A 24,526-nucleotide genomic window follows, 5' to 3' on the forward strand; every position below is an offset into this window, starting at 1 on the left:
ACTGTCCTGCTTCCTGTTCAGTTAAGTCACCCTCTAGTGTGCAGGCTGGTTACCTGCACATTTGGTTTTTCAGTTAAGCAAGAATGTTAAGCAAGAAAAACTTGTGCTGCTAGTGCTACTACAGTAAAACAGAGGTGCTTCAGTGGGTGCAGGAGAGTGTGGGGAGTCCCCTTGGATCCATTAATAAAGGAAACCACTGATACCAGATCTAAGGAAGAAAGAAGTTTAGTTCAAGCCTGTCATGAAAGAGCTTTATTTGTCTAAAATACAAAAGCATTATCTTACAGAAACACCTCCAGGCATCCAGATGCATCTCCAGGCATAATCTTACAGTAGTTCCAAGAATCAGACATACATGTGGCTGTCATTTCAAGATGACCCCATGGTTTATCAGGAAATCTATGCTACTTGGCGAGAAATAGACTGCTAACAAAATGATGTATATATGATTATTGCCTGGTTTCTCATATTAAAAGACATCAAGTAGGTGTAGTAGATAATTGGCCAGGCTGATACAAGCAGGAGATGACCCCACCATTTGGGAGAAGAGTTATCAGGCAGGTGCATCTAAGTTGACCAACGTGAAGACTAAACATAACCTGGGGCTTTGGAGTAGACACGTATCTTATCACCCCATTCTCATAACATCAGATAGGCACAGCTGCTAAGGTCTTGAGTCCCGCTTCTCATGGGAACAGCTTAGTCAGTTCCCAGGGACTAGGCGACACACAGAAGATGACTGACAGGCACACAAAATGGAAGAAGGTTGCAAGACTTGCACTGTCGGTTACAAGGAGTTTCTGCATATAGAGTGCATCCGAAAGGTTGTAGTTAATCTTTTTGTTCCCATTCTCTGTTGGGAATTTCTCCAGGTATATGAAAAATTCCTATTGTAAGTAAAATGTGGTTCTTAGAGAGGGAAACACCTCTATTATGAATATGTCTTGGGTATATGATGCCACTGCGTATGCACTGATAACATGGGTTTCCATCAATGTAAAGGTTCTAATAGGGTTGTGTGAATATGCAGTTGATTTAATTGGCTATAAATTGCTTTTTAAGCTACTGATGAACATCTTGTGTGTTTTCACATTGTCATTTTTTTCAAACAAGATTTCATTCAGTGTGCTAGCAATTAGCCTATTTTTAATCATAAACGACTGTCAGTTGAGTTGTGTTCTAGGAGTATTTTGGGCAGAACAGTTTTTTGGGGAGCAGGGCCCAGAAGGTGGTGCTAGGAACTGCTGAGAAACTTTTTCATTTCTGGCAGCAATTACTTTCCTAGGAAAACCTGCGTGGCCCCATTCCTCAGCTCATTTCATCATCTCGTTAAAACCTAGAATTTTAGGCAGGCTTTCAGGATTACCTGACTGGATTTCTCCTTTTACTATCTCTTAGTTTCTTTTAGCAAATAGGTTTTTCAGCTTCTGTTTGGGTGTGTTTTAGACTCCTGCCATTATTTTTATGTTACATTGAAATTTTTGAGTTCTGCTTTTTTCTCAAAGAAAACTAGGATGATAACTTCCTGAGTAAATCTTCACTTTTCTTGTAGTTTGGAAGCATTGACCAGAAGTTAGCACTCGCAACGCGTATTCGTGGGCATGTTCTCCCATTAGCTCTACAGATGTATGGTTGCCGTGTCATTCAGAAAGCACTAGAGTCTATCTCACCTGACCAGCAGGTAATTGTAAGTTAGAACAATATTTATATATCCTATATGAAAATATAACCAGAAGCTTTCGTTTTGCCTTATTTAGTCTAGATGGGGTTAATGTAGAAGCTTAATTTAAAAATGCACCCTTCTGGGGAAAAACATTAGTGAGAATAATTTGGTAATGCCAAATTATATCTTTTTTTAGAATGAAATGGTGAAAGAACTAGATGGTCACGTCCTGAAATGTGTGAAGGATCAAAATGGAAACCATGTGGTACAAAAGTGTATTGAATGTGTTCAACCACAGTCACTCCAGTTCATTATTGATGCTTTCAAAGGACAGGTAATTTGGTTTTCATTTGCTTCTTTTGTCTGCATGAATGTTGTGCTCCAAAATTGAAAATGTTCATATAATGATTGCCAACATATTACTACAAATACAAACTTGTGTGGTACCGTTTTGTTCAGGTTACACAAGGTGCTTTTGTGCAGGACTTTTTGATTTAAAAATTGAGGCAAGTGGAGGAAGTGCCTGACTTACCCCCCTCCACTTGTCCAGAAGGTTTTTCTTTTTATTGTACTCATCTGAGTGGTATAGCACACACACACATATTTAGCTGAGAGAGCCATTTAGATATCAGCAGCAACCAGCTATAAATATGATGCTTCCTGATGGTAGTGTGAAGAAGCAAAGTAGGATCTTCCCCTTCTTCATTTAGCAGTACTATTGGTGTACCTCTCCTCAGAAGCAACAGTTACTTCACTTTTAAAAGGTGGGGGGGGGGGGAGGAGAGCTAGAGGAAAATGTATAATAAAATATTTTAATGGAGAGATGGCAATTGAAATATGGTTTTCCTCTCCAGTATCATTATGTACAGTAGTGCCGTCCCACTAGAAACAGTAACTGTTCTCCCCAGTACTGCTAGGAAGGCAGTCTGAAAACCTTGAGTCATCTCCAATAGTTTATTTCTCCTTGATGTGATGAGGATTAAAGTATTTGTAGAAACTGGGAAGGATTTATTTAGCTCAGCCATTTTGAACCACTGTGCCTTGGCACACTGGTGTGCTGCGGGAATTTGGAAGAGGGTCATTTATCGATAGGACCATTGAAGGTTGTGAGCCCCTATTGACAGCACAGTGTGCCTTGTCAATTGTCAAAAAGCTGATGGTGTGCCTTGACCATTTTAGTGCCTTGTCAGTGTGCCAGGAGATGAAAAAGGTTGAAAATCACTGATTTAGCTGGTCATGGTTTATCAGAGATCACTACATATCCTTACCTCCTCAGAAAGTAAGGCAATGTTCAGTTGCATTACTGAAGATATGGAACTTGCTCTCCGAAGAAGCTTGTCTTACTTTTTAGACATCAGGCAAAGACAGTTTTGTTTCAGATGGTATTTGGAATCTGAATTATGGTTTTGTCTACCTACTAGTTCCTGGTTTTTAAACTGGGATATTTTGTTTCTTGTAAGCTCCTTTGTGGACTTGTGTGGGCCAAAAAAAATCAGGCTGAAGATGTCTTAAATTATTTATTATTATTATTATTATTATTATTATTATTATTATTATTATTATTATTATTATTATTATTATTAGGCATATCTAAATCCCTCAAGGGGATTTTTACAATCATAGAGGTTCTTTCAAGAACCGACAACATTTCAGAATGGATCTTTCTGGTTTGGTCTCACTTCTGGCCTCCAGTTCTCCCACGCAGGCTGACAAGCAGCTCCATCTCTCACATGGAGGGCAGCCAAGACACTTCTTGCTCACACCAAGAGCAGGTGGAATCAAATTAAATTATGGTCCATGAATATACAGGCTGCCATGTATAGCCTTCTACTCAGAGTGTTTATAACTACCTGTATTCAGAAGGTTTGTAAGGTGACTCATAGGCTTAAGGGCTCAATTTTGCAGTGGTTCTGCTCCTTCCTGGAGAAAGAGGAATGGTGATACTGGAGTACCGTTGCTCCATCCCTTGGCCTTTGGGCTGTGAGGTACTGCAGATTTCTATCTTGTTACCCAGACGTTTCATGTAAAATGTTAGTCATCTAGAAGTGTGGACTTGGGTGTTGTCTGGATGTAGTGGCACCCAGCAGTGTCATTTCCATAGTCTGACTTGGGAGAAGCAGCAGAAGTACCAAAGTGGTGTCTGGGGGAGGTTTTGAAGTAGGTTGAGAGGTAACATACTAAAATGTAAACCAGCTAAGATAGAAGTACAGTTGGTTGAGGGAATCTAATAACTGGAGATGAGAGAGTGACCTCTTTTTGATGGAGTTGCACTCTCCTGAAATAGGAAGGTCATAGCTTGAGAGTACTTTTGCATCAAGCTCTCATTCAGCTGCCCTTCCAGTCCAGAAAAGTTAGTTACTGCCACTAAGTATGGAAGGGAGGGAGGCAAGACAGATGGAGGAGCCACTCTATTGCTTGTAGCCATTGGGTCTGGCTGTCAGTAGTATCAAGATACCGGAATCCTCTTAAGGGACAGCCTGGAATGTGTAGTATATCTGGTCATGGTATATAGCAGTGTCCCTCAACCTTGGGGTCGGGACCCCAGTGGGGTCACAAAGCCTCAGTTGTGGGTCACACCAACTTGTGGGAATGAAAAAGGTTGAAGACTGCTGGACTAATGCATCACCAGGTAAAGGGGGAAACCTGTTGGTACATGAGATTGTGTCCCAGTCCTACTCGGCTTCTAAGCAGTTGTGCTAAAATGATTTTCATTAGCGCAAGGCTTCATGGTAACTTTTTCTGCTCTCTCTAATAAGAATATTTGGTTACAGTTAACAGTCTTGGGAGGCCATTATGGGTTTGGGGAGTGGGTGGTGACAGGGGTGGTGTGACAGAAAAGTGAATATCAACAACCAGATAACATCTGAACAAGGAAAGTTGCTGCTCGTAGCCATGTCATTAGGCCCAAGTACAAGGCCCCAGCTGTAACCAACTTCTAATTAGTGCATACCAGGTCTGGGAGAACTATGGAGGAAGCTGCTTCACAGGGCCCTCAGATACTGTACCAAACTACCAAGTGGGCTCCAAGGCCAACTTGATTTAACAACAGGGTACAGCTGTGAACTTCTCGGGTTGGGAGGGGGGATTCCACCATGAGTAAGAAGGCTTGTGGCACGTTCACCCCTAGAATGATCGGCTTGAACCGAGTTCTGATTGGTGGATGGGTCAGGAGACCTATAAAGGTGAGGGGAAGAGTTTTCTTTGTTCTAGCTTTGTCTCTGGCTAAGGGGGCCTGAGCTTTGACCATTCTGGCAAGAGGGACCCAACATGACTGCAGCAAGATGGGTCAGACTGGACTTTGGGAATCTAAGACTTTGGTGAGTGATAGAGTTAGGAGTTATTGCTTTATTGTTTTATTAGTGCTGAGTGTTGTATTGTATTGGTGTGCTCATATTTTATTTATGTATATATTGGGATTGTGGAACAAAAAAGTTTGAAGCTCGGTTCCACTGGAACCTGAGCTCCATGTTGGGCTGCACATCCTGACATGGGGGCTCTTAAGTCTATAGCAACCAAAGGTCTGCCACAGAATCAAGTAGCCCCTTTGTGGGGCTACTTCCCTTATTCGGGGAAGGGGACTTTTGTTTTCCCCTGAAGAGCTGGTGGCAGCTGCCCTATTACACACAGGATGCCATGGCAGTTCTGATGCAATGGGCAGCTTAGGTTAGGAATGTTAGTTCTAGTTATAGCTATTTTCTTCACCACTTTTTATTTTAGGAACAGCTTCAGACATTACAATGTTCAGTGGGACAACAAGAGAGTTTCTGTTTATATGCTACTCAGGGTTCAACATCTTCCTCCACAGAGAGATAGTTGGATGCAATATGCACAAGAATTCACCTCACAGTAGGGGAAGTACCTGAGTTCCTGTGTCAGATACTGAACAGCAGATTCAAAGACAGAAAGCAAAAGTCACTTGTTCACTCTCCTGTACCTATCTCCAACACTTTTAGCTCTCCAACAGCCAAGCTCTTTTAACTTGTTGTAATTAAGGGTTGGAATTTCTTGTTTTGAAGACCTTGGCTGTAAAGGAGTTTGATATGGAACAGAACATGTATAAGGAAGTATTAACTGTAATCCTGTTGTTTTAAGGTATTTGTGCTTTCAACTCATCCTTATGGCTGCAGAGTAATTCAGCGTATTTTAGAGCACTGCACTGCTGAACAAACTTTGCCTATTTTAGAAGAATTGCATCAACACACAGAACAGCTTGTACAGGTTGGTGTACACTGATGTATTTTGATGGCCATAAACTAAATTGAAAAACAGTATTTACTAATATTTGCAATTATTGATAATTAGAACTACATTCTAAAGAAGAATCATGCTTACCTTTTATTAGATTTTGGCTCTTTATTCACATCTCACATAATATGTTGTGACTTTTAAAATACATTAATTACTAGAACTTGGAAACACAAATGGTCTCCTTTTTATCTTAGCTAATTGAGTGTTTCTAAAAATGTTTAAGCAGTTGAAGACAATTTAACTATGTTACTTTCAGGATCAATATGGAAACTACGTTATCCAACACGTGCTGGAACATGGTCGTCCTGAAGACAAGAGTAAAATTGTTTCTGAAATCAGAGGAAAGGTTTTAACTCTAAGTCAGCATAAATTTGCCAGGTATAGTTCATGCAATTTTTACTTGGACTAAGATATGGAGCCCTTCCCTCCTGCTGCAATCCCCTTGCTCACAGCCATATTTTTGCAGGGTCTCCCACCTCTCTGGTGTAGCCTTCAGGAAACACAAAGTGCTATAGCGGAATGGGGGAAGACAGGAAAGTTCCATTTGTACTTCTCTAGATCCAGTTATGTGCTGGTCAATGAATGATTATTCTGTTTGCTTTTTAGCTTTCCAAGTCTGTTTACTGTATATGAAATAATCGGGAGTGCTTTGAGTACTAAGGTGTTGCTCTTGCAGTACACAAATGATTTCCCTAAGAGCTGCTTCACACTTGATATGACACCCTGTGAAACATTACTATTTGGCAGGTGCCCACTGCGATTGCATCCTAACTTTGTGCAGAGTGCAACTCTGTCTTTGGAAGCTCCTTCTGCTCTTAGAAAGGAAGTTGTGGTCATGCAAGGACCACTTTTCACTTATGGGAAGACTCCTTGCATGGAAAGGAGTCTTCTCTCTTCATGAATGGAAGAAATTTGACAATGGTGCTGCTCTCTTCACAGGGTTAGAATACAACCCATCAACCCAAAGGACGACATGTTTCCAACATGCAGAGGGCACACTCCAGGGAGTTGCAGCCAATTGATTTATTTTACTATGTGAACCACTGTGAACTGCTCCTATTGAAAAGTAGTATATAAGTATTCTTAATACGTAATAGTATCCCCACGTGTGTTGGGATAGTGCATTTTGTCTTCAAACATTATAGCAGCAGTTCCAAAGTGGTGGGTCATGACCCACCATGGGAGCTGGAAGTGAGCCATTCCCCCTTAAGGGGAGTGGCTTAGGAATGTGTGCTCTGATGGTACCACAGTAATTGTGGCACTGCAGGGACCCAGGGACATGTTAACATACGGGGGAGGGGGGTGTTGTGAAGCCTCCCGGGGGGTCCTGGAGACTCGCAGCCCCCTCTGCGAGCTTCCCTGCTGAAGCAGTGAGCTCCTATCACATAGTTTGACCTTCAGATTTGTTGAAAAACTTACAGCAGTGTTTCTCAAACTGTGGGTCAGGACCCACTAGGTGGGTCGTGAGCTAATTTCAGGTGGGACCCCATTCATTTCAATATTTTATTTTTTATATATCAGACTTGATACTATCATAGTATGTGACTGCATTTGGGGAAATGTTACAAATCTGTACTTTAACAGGCTCTTATGTATATACTTTTAGCAATGATAGTCAATGTGGCTTACTCCTTGGTAAGTGTGGATAGGATTGCAGCCTAGGATTACTAAAAAATTTCCTGCTTGATGTCACTTCCGGCAATGACATAACTTCTAGATTAATGACATGACTGCCAATGAGTCCCAACAGATTGTCATTATAATAAGGGCGTCCCAGTGCTAAAAAGTTTGAGAACCACTGAGGATCCCTTTTCTTACCTTCATGGTATGGGAGTGGCTGTAGCTCTTTGGTGTACTGTTCAGGTAATTGAGAGAGGCCTTGAGAGTCTTGGGAGAAACCCATGCAATTCCTTCTAAGAGTAACTTCAACTTTTTCTAGAATTGGGTAACACTTGCATGGGAAGAGGCCTCTTCTCACATAACCTGGGGCTTTTGATGTTCCACTTAGTGTAGGAAGATGTTTTTCTATAGTAGCTCTTGCATTGCAAGGGTTAATGTACAAGGAAGCCCACCAGAACTAAGTTTAGCACAGTGTGCTAATATTTTAGTGTACCGCTTGTGAAGGTAAGTGGCTTCCATGTATGTCACTGCAGGTTGTGAACTTCCTTTAGACTGAACCAGTTTATTTCTGCGTTGACTAAACTTATCTTATTTTTCAGTAATGTGGTAGAAAAATGTGTAACTCACGCATCTCGTGCTGAAAGAGCTTTGCTTATTGATGAGGTTTGTTGCCAGAACGATGGTCCTCACAGTGCCTTATACACCATGATGAAGGATCAGTATGCAAATTATGTTGTTCAGAAGATGATTGACATGGCTGAACCTGCTCAGCGTAAGATTATAATGCATAAGGTAATTGTACACATCTGCTTTAGAGTTTGAAAAACTTGTCATCTTTTAGTTTTTCTTATTCTCATTTTTGGACTCTTGATGTTGCTGTATGACTATCTTTCCTCACCCACCACATATGCCCCCTATTCTGCATTTTAAGTATTTGTAAGTAGCTTATTCCCAGTGTAGAATAGGAGTTTCAGTTTTGTTCAAAATTGTGAAAACATTTTCTGCTGTTAACGTAAATTATAAAACATTATCATTCAATAATAATAGACCTGCAGTTCAATAACATTTAAACTAAAGAAAACTCTCACACGTTGCGGGAAAGAGTCAACCATATAATATATGAATTGCATCTTCTGTTTCAAAACGTACATATAAAGAGTAGTCTTTTACAAGGTAACGCCTTCAGAAAACTTAATACATTGGGTAGATATATGCTCTTGTGCAAACAGAAGGCACTTTTGCTCACACAAAGGGAGAGGGTACATTTTTTTCATTCATGTCTTTTCTGAAGCCTCCAGTGCTACATCTCATGCTGTTCCCGAAGCTCCCCCCCCCCCCCAAAATAAGACTTGAGGAACAGCTTTGGGGATGAAGACACTGGGCTGCAGCTGGACATTCACAGTAGAAAAACAATGTTTTATGTGCACAAATCCATTTGCATTAAATAGGATTCAAGCCGGTGAGGAGTTTAAAACTACCTACTACTTTCACTTCCTACCTTTCTGCTTATTTCAAGGAGTATTGGAACTGTTTCAGTATTTGGCTATTATCAGTCTTGCTGCAAATAAGTGTGGTGTATCTATTTTTAGAATATTACCCACTTTGTAATTTGGTGACAATGTGGGATTTCTCAGTATGTAATATAACATTTCTTCTAACTCTGAAAACATTAACCCGACACTTCTGTCACAACACACTTCCACAATGCAATAGATTGCTCTTTTAATTCCTATCCCCAGATTTTTGGGGGCTTTTTTTACGGGGGTACATCAGTTAGGTTTTTATACCTTCTCCATTTATTCTGCAGCTAGATTTCCCATCTTGATCTTTGTGTGTTTTAATAATCTACAAGCAAGAGTTCTCAGAGTCTTTCCCTCATGATTTTTACTGGGGTTTGTGTGTTGTGTGTTTGCTACACAGTTCTTTTACAACAATGTTGCCCAAACTTTTAGCACCTGGACCCACTTTTTTTAATGACACTCTATGAACTTTACCCATCATCAGAGCACTAAAATCCGTTCTGCTCTCTTTGCGAAGGGCCAGGTAGTACAGCTTTTAGTGGACAATATGATGGCCATGTACTGAATGAACAAACCGGGTGGTATGCACTGAAAGACCATGAAGGGGGAAGGACAGTTGATTAGATTGTAATTCTTTGAGTGGCGATCTGTGTAGACACTCTCCACATGATGGCCCCCACTGCAGGTCTGGCTCCACCTATTGATACTCTTAAGTAGGACAACTTTTAAACCAGAGGGTAGTAACCAAAGGAACTGAGGAATGTGGCATTCTACTCACGTTTGTGGCATATAATCATCTACAGGCCTCCCTACTCAAGTACAGGACCAGACACTCAATAAAACTCGGGAAGTTTCCTCTGTCAGTTCTGTGCATGCAGTGCTAGGTAAATCTATGCTTTCATTCCTACCTGCTAGAAGAGGCATGGAGGAAAGATTAAGCCCAATTAGGCAATGGCTCCTGAGCAAATTCTATATAGTTTCTTCCTTTTCAAAAGATGGAAAGAAGGAGGCTTCTTCTGATTTTCAAAAAAGTATAGAGGGAGCTATCATTCTGAAAAGCCAGTGAGAGGAGGGAAACCCTTGGCTAAATAGCCCTATTTAAATGTATTTTGAACTGTTCTCATTGTCGAAGATAATCTTGTTTAAACCTGATCCTTAGTTGGGGTCAGTTTGAATTTTTTTACCTGAAAACAATCTGTTTCTGAAGAATGTTTTGATAAAAATATAGCTATTCTTTTTGCAGATTCGGCCCCATATTACAACCCTCCGTAAATATACCTATGGCAAACATATCCTTGCAAAATTGGAGAAGTATTACCTGAAGAACAATGCTGATCTTGGGCCAGTCGGAGGGCCGTCAAATGGAATGCTTTAAAAACACATTCAAGAAGCAATCTGGGCAATACATTTCATTGTGAATTATCAAAACACACAACTTAACTAAAATGTTGTGATTTTTTAAAAATCTATTTATTGACTCTTCATCCATTTGTAAAAATTTTATTCATGTGTATATTTGTGGGGAATAAATTGCAACATATTGCCATTTCTTATCAGAGACCTATCGGATTGCATGGCTTACAAAGCACAGAATGCCTGTAAATGATGTAACTATCAGAATAGCTCTCACATTTTGTAAATTTTTACCTTGTAAAGTCACTGAATAAAATAGTTTTTAAAGGGAAAAAGTACAGTATTCTTTTAATATACTGGCTTACAATCTGGTAGGTCTGCCCAACACCATAGCACAACATGTTTATATAGTTGTATATAGAATTAGTTTTGTTTTTCCCTTTGTGCAGAATTTTTTTATAACAGATGAAAATAGAGCAATTGCATAATTATTATTTAACATGTTTCAGAAAGTTAAGTTCTGTATTTTGGTGGTTCACAATTTATAATCCAAATAGCAATCTGGGGCCCTGAAGATAGCAGTAAGAAATGATAAAATGTGAATTGAAGAATAATTTCTACCTTTCACTTTGGAATTTTTTTAACGCAGTGCCCTTTTCTTTAGCAATGTATAAAAACAATGTATGTACTTAAATATTTAATGTGCAAAGTAGGAGAATAAAAGTAAGGTGGTACTTCTTCATAGCAGTGTACTGTCTAGGAAGAGTTAAACCTGTATCAAATCAGTAGGCAGGCAGTTGGCTTAAGAGAAGTGTGTGTATGTTGCTTTGCATATTTAATGGAAAGGCAGGATCTGAAAGTATTGAGCATATGCTTTGTATTCTCATAGTAGATGAGACTGAAGGTGGTTTTAATGGAGAAGGGCCCACTTAAACTTGATAGTTCAACATCTAAAGCATGATTAAATATTCAGATAGCTTTTTGCTTCCTTATAAATATGAGCATTGTATTGGTAGAGGTAATAGATGTAAGTTTACCATTTGTAAACAAATTTCTCGTTTTCAATGTTTTTCAAGCCTTGCTAATCGAGTAGTGATGCTTACCTTGGTTGTACAGATGTACATTTGTAAACCTTCATGCTGTAAATGTAATTTGTTTTACCCCTTTTGGGAAGAAAATTTGCATTTTAGTGTATATTCATACCCTGTCCCTTTTGCCCTTACATAGTGTTGTATAATGTAAATTTATTTTGGCAAATCAAGACTGATTTTTAAAAAATTCTATCTTTATATGGTTTCAGAAATATGAACCAGCTTTCTTTTATCTATTACGGGAAGCATTTTTGTTTATAACATAACTATTCTGTTAATATGAACATTTTGGGAACTTTATCAGTTTAAACATAAAGAATAAAGAGAAGTTAATGGACTGAAATACCGATTATTCAAACCAGTGCTTCTTCCATCTTAGTGTGGCTCAGTTTGTTTTTGTACAGAAGAGTACTGTATTTTTGAACAGCTTGTTTCATCCTAAAGCAATTATGTATGATACTGTCAATTTTTTCTCTGAACATGATACTGTAACAGTCGAAAGATGTACATTTACAAGCGGCCTTATGTACATTTCCCAGTTTCCTTTTTAAGGCAGAATTGTGACCATATGTGTATAATTAAAATCCTTTTTAATCCTTTGCCTACGAAAATATTTTGGAAAAAAGCTTACTTTGTATATTTAGTTTCTGAAAGATATAAAATGCTTTGTATTTGGTTTAAGTCAGTATTTCGTGTAGGCACTTCATTTTGTTGGAATAATGTAGGCACTTTAATTCGAAGCTCTTGGATGTAGTAACAATTATATATTGCATGAAAGCCTTTTATAGAGAGGCCTTGGGGAGAAGGCAGAGCATACCATCTCATTTACACAATATACGTAAGACTTTCAATGTTCAAGAAAGTATGTTCTCTTCCGTTATCCAAGTGCTCCCTGGGGCATTTGGTGGGCCGCTGTGAGATACAGGAAGCTGGACTAGATGGCCCCTATGGCCTGATCCAGTGGGGCTGTTCTTATGTTCTTATGTTCAACATTTTCCCCATCAGTTTTATTAAACACGTTTGTGCAGAAGATATGTAAGAAAATGAGAGCTTTGATTTCTTAATACATTGGAAGTATTTTAGGTTTGGTCAATAATGATACTCTATATTTCTTCAGCCACTTCTCTGGTACAGATTGGTTATGGAACACTTTACCTAGTCTGTCTAGGTCTGTTCCGCATCAAGGTTACTCTTAGTTCATATTGGAGAATGTAATATATTCCCTTGTAATTTACTGTAAAGAAAACACAGTGAAAATGTGTTAATAACTTTATGCAACATACTTGGTCTTAAGTTTTTTATTCCTATGAAAAAGTGACTTGCTACTTGCTCAGCTTTCTTTTGTAGACCTAGCTATACATACCAGAAATGTAATATTTCACTGAGATGTATCTGCATTTTCTTTCTGGGTTTAATTAACTGTAGAATGTAATTGCCAATTGTTGTTTTGGTAGCCCCGAGGACTACTTTAAGAGTATTTTAACTTTTTTGGATAAGCATCCTTCATATGGCTTTGTATCCAAATGAATGGCAGTCCATTTGTAAGCACTGTCTCCACTGGCACAGCAGTGGCCAGTGATATCACAAATATGCCATAAAACGCATTTGTGACACCTGGAGGGCAAGCAGTGTTGGTGAGGAGGTCTGTGTCACGCTGCTGACACTGCTTCCAAAAGATCCCCCCTCTGAGGTGAGTGAAGCGCGGGGAGGTGGGAGGGTGGAATGGGGGAGAGTGGAACCAGAGATCAGGCCCAGGAGGGGGAGCAGGATTGGCGGAGCAGGTCTCCGCCATATCCTCCCTCCCAGGCCTGAAAGTTCTACACTGGACTGCTCAGACTGATGCCAGCAAATGAGCTGGTACAGATCTGAGTAGCCCCATTGGGCAGGCTCAAGCATTACTTGGGGTAAGGGCATAATTGATTTAAAGTTCTCATTCTTGTGGTACAGGTCCAAAATACTTTGTGCACATTCCATGTGCTGCTGTTTTTAGAAGAGCATCGGCAATCTGTGAATCCGCCATGCAGCTACTTTGCTCATGTGTACAATGTCATGCAATATGTTGAAGACTGACCCCCCCCATACTAATGTCCACCTCCTTAGCCAAGAAATTAAGTCACATGTCTGTCTTCAAGCACCAGCTGCTCAACCTTTGCCACCGCATTTAGTTCTATGGTTGTCAATGGACAACCTTCTTTCTGTAGACTGCATTTGACTGCATTTGAATTTCTGCATTTGAATTCCTGTTTCTATCGTTTGACAGTCCCGTATGATGGACATTCCTCTACACACACAGCTGACATCTTTTCATAGATTGTTTATGCAAATTTCCCTTGAAGGTGGAGGAACCATATCATGTCTTGATACTTGATTTTGTCTAGCATGACACCCTCTCCTACTCCTATGGTTCTAAATCTGATTTAACAAGACCTGTGTTGCCAAATCTTGGCATGCATATTATAAAGGTCCCCATCTGTAATTGTTTGAAATTTCAGATCCCTGGCATGTCCAGATCATGGTGAAGGTGAGAACTTTTTGGGACTTTGGTGTCCCCTTGTATTTCTGCTAAAATGGTTTTTTCATGGATGGTGGTGTTATCCTAAAAATGGGGGGCTGAAAGTGGTGTTATGTTTAAAATTGATTAAAAATATTAATTTGGAATAAAAACACATTTATCAGGTGTAATCACTGTCACATAAGTGGTATATATGTGTTTTAAGTCTGTGGCTATCAACAACCTGGAAGAGTAAAACAGGTCTAAAACACATCTCACACACACACACACACACACACACACACACAAGAGCACAACTACATAGTCAACTACTTGAATTAAACTTACAGGAGCCATTTACGATTTGCATGCTACTTGTATGAGCAACTATAATGAACCTAATGCTGCCAAACACAAATTAAAACATTGAGAAGATAGCAACTTGAACCAACAGAATTGAGCATAGCATTGAATTGCTATGGAAACTAGTTTTAAAGTGCAGGATAAAAAATGCACCAATATTGCAAGGAACCATTAAACATATTTACTTGCAAGTAAATGCGACTGTGCAGCTGTCTGACTTTCCATAGGGTTCAGTACATTTATCAGCTTGGAGGGAGGGACTTCCTTCTCAAGTGTTTTTTGGGGGCCTGTGTTCATTGAATCAGAACAATTTTGTTGGGGTTGTATTCCTCTCGGCCTGCCTTTTCCAATGGACTAAGGTATGGTTGCTATTCATGAGTAAACACACACTGTGGCTGTTTCACATTCGATAGGGCTCCATGCATTTTTCTTGTCAGTTTCTGAGCATGCTCAGAAGACTCTACAGCTAGTTAAAGAAATAGAGCTTTGAGGACGTTTGGGGCTTAGAACACAGAGGATGATCCACAGACACTGCAACCACTTTAATAGTTACACGTCTGTGTTATTTTATTAACTGAGCAGGATATTGCGTTTTACTGTTTTATAAGCCCAATTTCATGTTATAGTGGTGTCAAATTTCATTTGTTACCATTTTAGACTGTCCCTAGCTATTAGAAATAAAATCAAAAGGAAAAAAAAACCTTTGGATGAACTACAGTGGGAGTTCTTAGAAAGCACTGCCTGGTTTTTCAGTATTCCCTTAGAATTCATTTTAGATAAAGGCAGAATTTGGTAGAAAATGGTAGAAAATGTCAGCCTAGACCCGAATACATAGTATTGACATAGTACTTTTTGAGTAAGCAAAATGCTTCACATGTATTATCCTATCATTGGCATCCTTCAGTCTCGGAAGACTATGGTATCGCGCTCTGAAAAGTGGATCTGGGACAGCATCTGGTGTGGCTGAAAAGGCCATTTTCAGGCGTGACAATCACTTCCACACTGGGAGCAAATGTAGTCTGTCCCTGGTGTGTCTCCCTGGTTACTGGCCTTCCTTCTTTGCCTCTTTGCCTCAGACTGTTAGGCAAGTGTGTCTTCAAACTGGGAAAGGCCATGCTGCACAGCCTGCCTCCAAGCGGGCCGCTCAGAGGCCAGGGTTTCCCACCTGTTGAGGTCCATTCCTAAGGCCTTCAGATCCCTCTTGCAAATATCCTTGTATTGCAGCTGTGGTCTACCTGTAGGGCACTTTCCCTGTACAAGTTCTCCATAGAGGAGATCCTTTGGGATCTGGCCATCATCCATTCTCACGACATGACCAAGCCAACGCAGGTGTTTATTTCAGCAGTGCATACATGCTAGGGATTCCAGCTCATTCCAGGACTGTGTTTGGAACTTTGTCCTGCCAAGGATGCCTTTGTGATGCTGAGGATGTGTCGAAGGCAGCGCATGTGGAAAGTATTCAGTTTCCTTTCCTGTTGTGAGCAAAGAGTTGATGACTCGCTGCAGTACAGAAGTGTACTCAAGATGCAAGCTCTGTAGACCTGGATCTTGGTATGTTCCGTCAGCTTCTTGTTGGACTATACTTTCTTTGTGAGTCTGGAAAGTGTGGTAGCTGCTTTAACAATGCATTTGTTTAGCTCGGTATCAAGAGAGGGTCGGAGATCGTTGAGCCAAGGTACACAAAGTCATGGACAACTTCCAGCTCATGCGCAGAGATTACAATGCAGGGAGGTGAGTCCACATCCTGAACCATGACCTGTGTTTTCTTCAGGCTGATTGTCAGTCCAAAGTCTTGGCAGGCCTTGCTAAAACGATTCATGAGCTATTCATTATCCTATGGACCTATGTAATCCTTGCAGGGTTTTTGTACATTAGTAGTAATATCCCTACATTGCAGTGAGAGGGCAGAGGCTGAAACTTGCCTGAAGATTAGTGAATTCATGGCAGAGATTAGGTTCACATTCCAATTTACAGCTTGCTCTGTTAGCCACTATCCTACATGAGCAATCGGAAGTCATTGGTCTTCAGCTGCTGAGTCTGGGTCATGTCCTGACCTACGGTTAGGTAGCACCAGTAGCATCACTGCAGTTTTCTTGGAGGGACTGAGACATGCAGTAGGAGGGCAGAGTTCCTTTATCTTTTAAGTGTAGAACCAAGATTTTTTGGCTGGTGTGGCTTTTCACTATGTGTGGCCAACATACCGTTTTCTATGCAACTATTAAATACAGGAGTCTTGTCTTTTGCACTGGTAACTGTAAAGAGCAAGAGAAAAACAATTGCATGCTAAAAATCTGGAATAGGTGTCCATGTTGCAGTTTGGGCTTAAAGATGAGTCTATGACTGAAAAAGAGTACTCTAGAGCAGGGGTGCCCAAACCCCAGCTCAGGGGCCATTGGTGGCCCTTGGGGACCCCCAATCCAGCCCACAGGGGGCCCCCAGTCTCCAATGAGCCTCTGGCCCACCGGAGACTTGCTGGAGTCCATGTTGGCCCAACACAATGTCTCTTAGTGTGATGGCCAACTGTCTGACCTCTCATGCAAGCTGTGGGCCGAGGGCTCCCTCTACTGCTTGCTGTTTCATGTCTGTGAAGCAGCAGTGGCAGCAAAGGAAAGGCCGGCCTTGCTTTGCACAAGACCTTTTATAGGACTTGAGCTATTGCGGGACCTTCATTATATGAAGTTCCATCTCTAATATATTAATTTATGTGAATTTGAATAAATTTTAAATGTAAATTAATTATTTTTCCTGGCCCCCGACACAATATCAGAGATACTGTGGTCCTCCTGCCAAAAAGGTTGGACACCCCTACTCTAGAGCAATTTGTTTTCTTGGGACTATGATAGCTTGCCTGTGGTGTGCACCAGGCTTTCTCCTTGGTTTCTGACTTTAAAACCTTGCAGGACTACGTCAACAAAATATGCAAAACATTTTGTGGATCATGCACACTACTTCTGTACTCCCTCCTGTTGAGCCTTAGCAGGATTTTAGGAAGATTTCTATAACCACATTGAGATAAGGCTCAAGTCCTCTCTTTGGGAAAGTGTATATCACCCCAAATAGGTGGGTGGTGATCTCATTTTAAAAGCTGAATTAAGTTACTAAATCCTGTTCAGAAAATACACACTTCATGGTTCACATTAACTAGATTTGCTTTCGTAAAATCTGGGCTTTCTTGATGGGGGATATCTGGGTTAAAAATCAGTGCTCCTTTAATATTAATATGGTCCCATGCATATTACTCTTTGGGTTTTTGTTTAAATGGGAATCTAATTTAGATGTATATGAAGCCTGATGGGCAAGCTGCCCAGGGCTGCTTCTGCTACTGGAAAAGAAGTTTCAACTTTTTCCTATTGCATGCCTGTACCACTTAGGACTGATCCAGATGATAGTCTGGTCCTTAGGAACTCATGGGAAGGAGAGGACAATGGGTGTGATCATCTGTCCCTAATGGCATGGGTTAGTCTTCCTGTCTTCCTTGGTGGCAGAACTTTGCTTCTCTGTTCTTTTTTGTGCCCTTCAGAGCATATGTTTCAGTAGGCCTTGGGTTGGGCTTCCCCAGGGGTGGGGCCTAAAATCCAAAGAACTGCCTTGGGCACACTCAGGGAATGGGTGGCAAAACGGGAGGTGCGCTTCAATGTAAGTAAGTGTAAAGTGATGCATAGTTGGTCAGGAAATCAAAATGTCACGGGTTCTGAGCAGTCTGTGACTGACCAGAAGAGATATCTTGGGGTGTTAGTGGACATCTTGATGAGAGTGTTGACCCAGTTTGCAATGGCTGTGAAAGACGTCAATTTCATGCTTGGGACCATTAAAAAGGGGGTTGAAAATAAAATGGTGAATGTTATGCAATTGTACAAACCCATGGTACACTTCCACTTCTGAAGTCTTGTGCAGTTCTTACTGCTGTATGTCAAAAAGGATATAGTAGAAAGGGTGCAGAAGAGAGCACCGTAATGATTAGTGGGCTATGGCACCTCCCTTATTAGGAAAAGCTACAACAACAGGAGGGACATGACTGAGACAAAAAACTATGCACTGGATGAATAAAGGGAAGTTCTTTTCCCTCTCGCACAACCCTATAACCAGGGGACATCCCTTAAAAGTGACTGGCAGGAGAGTGGGAACAGATAAAAGGAAATATTTCTTTACCTAGTGCATAATTAACCCATTTTGTCTGACCCACAGGTGTACACATTTAGACCCCATTGCGTATGTGCAATGTTGGGCAGAAATGGCTTAATCTGTGGAACTCCTTGATGCAGGTATGGCGATGGCACCTGGCCTAGATGCCTTTAAAAGGGTATTGGACAAATTTATGGATGAAAAGTTCATCATAGATTAGAAGTCATAATGACTATAGGTTTTAAGATTAACCTATCTCCAGGTTTTAAAACTCCAAGTTTTAAGGGTATCTCCAGGTTTTAAGGGTAAGCTATCCCTGGATGCAAAGGAGTGGTAAAAGGATATAGGTATCTTGCTCCCAGAGGCAATTGATGGGCCACTGTGAGATACAGGAAGCTGGACTAAATGGGGCCCTTGGTCTGATCCAGCAGGGCACTTCTTAAGGCTGCATGTGAGCAGGAGGGGTCAGAGAGTTCGGGTTTTATCTGACAGAGACTAGAAGAATAGCCAAGCAGAAGGGCTGCCAATAGGCAGAATAGCCATAAGTTGTTGAAACAAATTTTCAGGGCCAGTTCACATTCATTGTTATCACAGTAGCCCCAAGCAATTATGTTTGTTTGGTCACCTCATTTAAAACACAGATCTTGGATATTAATTCAAGCACAGACTTTTCAATAAAGAAGTGGTCGCACATTTGGCTGAGAATCGTGAAGTAATGTCATGGGGCTGAACATGTACATGTGTGAGAATTGTAGCATGTGATGACTCTGGTCTAATTGCAATAAACTTTGCTATACTCTTGTGCTGCAATGGCAAGTCGCTCCATGTTGCCCTAGCTCTGCAGAGGTGAATTGCATGGTGTAAAGGGCATGGAGATCACCCTATGGCGCAATCCTATCCCCTGCCACCAGCACCAAAAACATACACACCACATCCAATAGTGGGGGTTGCAACCAGCAGGCAAACAGTAGATAAGTAAAAATAAATTTTACTTACCTCCATATAAGCCCTGGGGCCACATATTTTGGTGGTGTACATCCAAGGAGCCAAAAGGGGCAGGTGGGTTTGCAAAAGAGTCAATAAGGTCTGGCATGTACCATTGCCACCCAACCAACCCCTCCCACCTTCTCCATGCCCCATCCCCCTTCTCTGCCCAGAAACACTCCTGTTCCTCCCACTCCTTGCCCAATTCCTCCTACTACTCATTCCCTTATCTGTCTTTCCTGTCACCAGCAAGTGGCTTACTCACAGCCAGCGAGAGCAACTATGTTGGTGGTCTATGTTGGTTCTTAGGTTCCTTGTTGCACTCACCACAACAAGGAACCAAGTGTTCCTTGGTGAGTGTTGGTGAGTGTTGGTGGTGTTGGTGAGTGTGATGGAACCAAGCACTTCCACTTGGATCCTGATGCTTCTGCCAGTGGAAAGCATGTTCTACTTGCAGCCCCTTCTGAATAGGATTGAGATGCTAATCAATGTATGGATTTAAGGATATTTGTGTGCCTAAAGACCAGAGAGTGGAGTAATGGATTACAGGGCTTGAGACCAAATGGAGGAGAGTAGATGTGCGTTGGGTCTATTGCCTGGAGTATCAGAGGACTGGTAGAGAAAAAGGGGCTTGCATGCATGTGGTTCTTAAATCCTTCAGAGCTAAGGTTGGTGAAGGTTCAAGCTGTTGCTGTATTCAGGAAGGAGCAAGTACTGTATCTCAGTTAAGAACATAAAAACAGCCCCATCGGATCAGGCCATAGGCCCATCTAGTCCAGCTTCCTGTATCTCACAGCGGCCCACCAAATGCCTCAGGGAGCACACCAGATGACAAGAGACCTCATCCTGGTGTCGTCCCTTGCATTGGCATTCTGACATAGCCCATTTCTAAAATCAGGAGGTTGCGCGTACACATCATGGCTTGTACCCCATAATGGATTTTTCCTCCAGAAACTTGTCCAATCCCCTTTTAAAGGCGCCCAGGCCAGATGCCATCACCACATCCTGTGGCAAGGAGTTCCACAGACCAACCACACACTGAGTAAAGAAATATTTTCTTTTGTCTGTCCTAACTCTCCCAACACTCAATTTTAGTGAATGTCCCCTGGTTCTGGTGTTATGTGAGAGTGTAAAGAGCATCTCTCTATCCACTCTGTCCATCCCCTGCAAGGTTAGAGACCCTTCCTAGAGTGAAGAAGTTATGCTTGTGGAAGCAAGGAACAATCTTCCATTGGGTTGGTCAGGTCTGCAGGCTGTAGAGAATTACAATCGCTGATGGAAATTCTGGCCTTGAGCTTTGTATTACAGAACCTATTGAGGTGATGAAACATTTACAATCACTTAGCTTAATAGCAGTGCAGAAGGTGTACTTGTGCATGCTGCTCACTTTCTTGCCATTTTGGCTATTCCTTTCCTAAACCTAAATCATGGGGTTGCCTGTAGTGTGCTGATGCTGGGACAATGTTCTTCCTTAAAGGAACTTTGAATATCAGTGTAGTGTAATACATTTCCTTTGGGTAAACTTCAGGAGATCTGGAAACAGGTGAGTAAAAAGAAGAGTGGAAATTGTGTCTATTCCCTTAGCCTTTAGTCTACACCATTAGTTGTCTCTGAGGACAGAAAACTACATAAAGCAACTGTGCTTTATGAAATATGGATGTTTGAAATCTTCACTATGCAAAGGAGGACAAACCAGTGTTTGCTTTTCAAGCCCATTTATTTTCCCCTTAGGATTGTGTATGCTACACTCATTCCCTTTTAGTTTTCTTCTGAAGAAGAAATCTTGTAATCTTTTTCTGCATCTCTTTGTATGGAAAATGATCTGCTTTTGTAACGTTCTTTCCTATAGAATTGGGTTAAACATTGAGCAGTGAAATTCTGTTGAAAAGTGGTGTGTGTGGGTGTGTACACATATATATGCTTACACCTAGAAATTAGATTGTTTTGCCTGTTTGTAGCATCACTGCAGTGTTCAAATACAAAACAGGAGTCAGAATATGGTTTCCCTGGGGAGTGGGGGAGGAGATCCTTGTGGTACCTTTTTAAAGAGAAAGTATATGACACCTATAATGCAATCTTATGCATGTCTACTCCCAAGTGTTAAGTGGGGCTTACTCCTAGGCAAGTGGGTATAAGATAGCCCCCTCAATCTAACAAAATTAACTATAGTGTATAAAGCCCCAAATAGGCTGACCATCAAATACCCATATGGACAACTTATTTGAAAAACTGTTGTACCAAGTACTTTTGATTTTTGCTCACTGTGAAATTCTAGTATGTGAAGCACTTTTGTTCTGTGCTGTGTTTTAATCTTGTGAGGGCCTTTAAAGCTGTTCTCTTGAAAATTATACACTACTTTGGGGAACCTTTGTCCCAAAGTAAGGTATCCATTTTATAAAAGTTCATGCTGCTATAAAAGAAAGCTTAAGAAGTAGCATTCATCACCCAGGAAGGACACTAGGGGCCCAGTCATTCCTAACTTTCCAGCACTGATGCAACCATGCCAATGGGGCATTTGCTGCATCCTATAGTGGGCAGAAATGGTTAACCAATGGGTCAAGAACTGAGCTTATGGCTAAAGTTAACAGCAATGCATGCCTTGTAGTTCAAATTCCAGCAGAATTGCTGTGTTTGAAGACTGTAGCAGCAAAAAGAGAATTTGATGTTGCATCTACTGCAGTCTGAGGAATATAGGAAGCTGTCTTTCACCAAGTCAGTCCATTGGTCTGTCCGTTTCAGGGCTGCCTACCAGTGGCGTAGCTAAGGGGGTGCAGGGGGTAGCAGTTGCACTGGGCATCAAGCTTTAGGGGGGCAACAAGCTGAGCCTGACACTAGTAACCAAAATTGTGAAAATCTCAGCATGTATGAATAATACCATCATGTTATATATCATTGGAAAGGTAATTTTATGCTGAATGCAATGAAACAAACTGCATTGGAATATCTGTATTCTATTAAACGTTATGGCCAATTAACCATAAAATGAAAACACAACTAATGGAACAAAAATTGGATTTTCTTAACTCAGAACTGACCTATAAAACTGGTTGTTCTGAGAGGCAATGACATGTTAAGGTATTGACATGTTGTAATGACATGTTATCATGATACAGCATGAAACCAATAAGCTGTTAATATGAGTCATTTTTATTTCCATTTGTCATAATACATTTACCCCTGCTAACTGGGTAAAAAGGCACTTTTTCAAGTGGTGCCCCTCTTATATTTAGCAAGGGAAGAATAACCATCCCTCTTCACCCCAGCACAGTGTCTCTGACTGATAAGGGGCATACATTTTATTTATTAATTAAATTTGATTTTGTTTGGGAGGGGCTACAAATCTTGTTTGACTGCAGGTAGCCCCCGGGTCTTATGTTTGAGACCTCTGCTATAGAGTGTTCACCAGGAGCTGTACCATTAAGCAGACATGCTGGAATTGAACAAGCTATTCTAGACACATCAAGAGCATAAGTGCATCCAGCAGGATGTTTTCCTCTCTCTTTTCTTTCTGCTAAATAGCACAGCTTCAAATTTTTCAGCTTCAGAAGAGGTGTGCCATGTGGGCAGTGTGTTCATGTTACTATAAAGTGTATAGTAGATGGGGTGGTTACTGTTTGAGAAATGTACATTCCGAAGTCCCTTCAGCAAACAGAGCTAGTTACACAGTTATTTGGATCTGGGCCACAATCCTTTACCAAACAGGAAACAGTTACTCTTTATAGAAAGATGACTAGTAATTGTGGAGGTGGGAACCGAATGACACAGAAGCAGGTGCTGATTGTAGAACTTGTCAGGTCTTGCAAGCAGATAAGGAAGATTGACGAAATGAAATTACCCCCTTAAGATGCACTCCTAAGCTCATGTACTCAGAAGCATGTGCTCAATGGAAATAAATGGATTTCACTTTTGAATAACCTTGAATCGGACAGAGTGGTTCATTTTAGTATGTCCGGGATTGCTGGTACCATGGCATGAAGAATCCTGAACCTCTGTACTGTGAAAGTTGCCGTTTAATCATTTCTTTGTTTGACTGGCCTTTGGCTGTTACCCCAGGTTGATCAGTAAAAGCTGTGTCAGTTGGAGCTAGGACAGGAAGTGGTCTTGTGATGGTTGGGAATCCCACTGCAGAATTGTACTAACCATCAGACCTTTTAGAAGGTGACATCCCTGCTGCTGAAGCAAAAAAGCAGCTTGAATTGTCGGAACTGGGGCTGCAGTTTTGGGAGGGGAAGGTGCACAAGTCTGCTGGCTTGCAGATCTTCTGCCTGCTGAAGGGATGTATATGCTTGTATATAAGGCAGATACAGGCACCTCTCATTTTACAGAAGTGTTACAGGTGTTTGGAAAGCAGCATGTATCTCGAAAACACACAAATGAAAAATATTTTTACCGTAAGAATGCATTTAAGTGATGCTAGTTAGGGGAATGTGCTCCATGTGTTCCATTGTAGAATACTGAGCATAAGAAGTTTTCTTTGTCCTTGCAGAGGTTCCTGATTGAGCATTTTCCTTCTCAGCTGTCCTGAATGGTAAAAACAGTGCTCCCACTTAAACCAAGCATGTGACCAACATCCAATACACACTCTCCTCTGTGAAGGGAGTTGATCACATCTAATTTCGCATCAATTGTGACTGCTTTCTGTGCCTTTTTAGCTTGATGATGATTATGATGAGACCTTTATTGGCATATAAATCATGACTATATATCAGTTAAATCACCCAACAAATCCATAATCACATGATACACACCCAAAGAGAGGAACCTAATAGTCAGAAATGCCCCATACGCTAGCTTGTTACAGAACTAAGCTTTTGCTTTCATTTCCTGATAACTCATAACTGTATAGACAAAAAGGGCAACATTATCAAGAGTTTCTCCTTTCTCTGTTGACAAAAGTGCTCATAGTACATCTGCCTCTGTCCATCCCTGGAGACGTGCCAAAATTGGCATAAGATATTTTTGGCACTGAGGCTTGGTGCAAGGGGCAAAATAAGAAGACATGTTTGAGTGTCTCCACATGATTCAGGCCATAGGGACAGGGCCTTGCTGACAGGGGTATTCCAAAAGCGTC

General features: G+C 41.0%; 1 protein-coding gene across 8 annotated transcripts in view; it reads left to right on the forward strand.

Annotated features, from left to right (window-relative positions):
- PUM2 (pumilio RNA binding family member 2) overlaps window positions 1-12,106 on the forward strand; it is a 76,348-nt gene extending 64,242 nt beyond the window's left edge. For 5 of the 8 annotated variants that reach the window (XM_066611742.1, XM_066611783.1, XM_066611768.1 and 2 more), the window contains 6 exons: window positions 1,553-1,687; window positions 1,860-1,997; window positions 5,756-5,881; window positions 6,168-6,289; window positions 8,131-8,323; window positions 10,295-12,106. In XM_066611742.1, the coding sequence (XP_066467839.1) occupies window positions 1,553-1,687; window positions 1,860-1,997; window positions 5,756-5,881; window positions 6,168-6,289; window positions 8,131-8,323; window positions 10,295-10,426 (846 nt within the window). In that variant the 3' untranslated portion in view covers window positions 10,427-12,106. The remainder of the gene's footprint in view (window positions 1-1,552; window positions 1,688-1,859; window positions 1,998-5,755; window positions 5,882-6,167; window positions 6,290-8,130; window positions 8,324-10,294) is intronic. The other 3 variants (XM_066611759.1, XM_066611791.1, XM_066611800.1) reach the window with 1 other exon arrangement.
- Window positions 12,107-24,526: the final 12,420 nt, after the last annotated feature.

This window comes from Tiliqua scincoides, chromosome 1, assembly GCF_035046505.1.
Source record: "Tiliqua scincoides isolate rTilSci1 chromosome 1, rTilSci1.hap2, whole genome shotgun sequence".
Lineage (NCBI taxonomy): Eukaryota > Metazoa > Chordata > Lepidosauria > Squamata > Scincidae > Tiliqua > Tiliqua scincoides.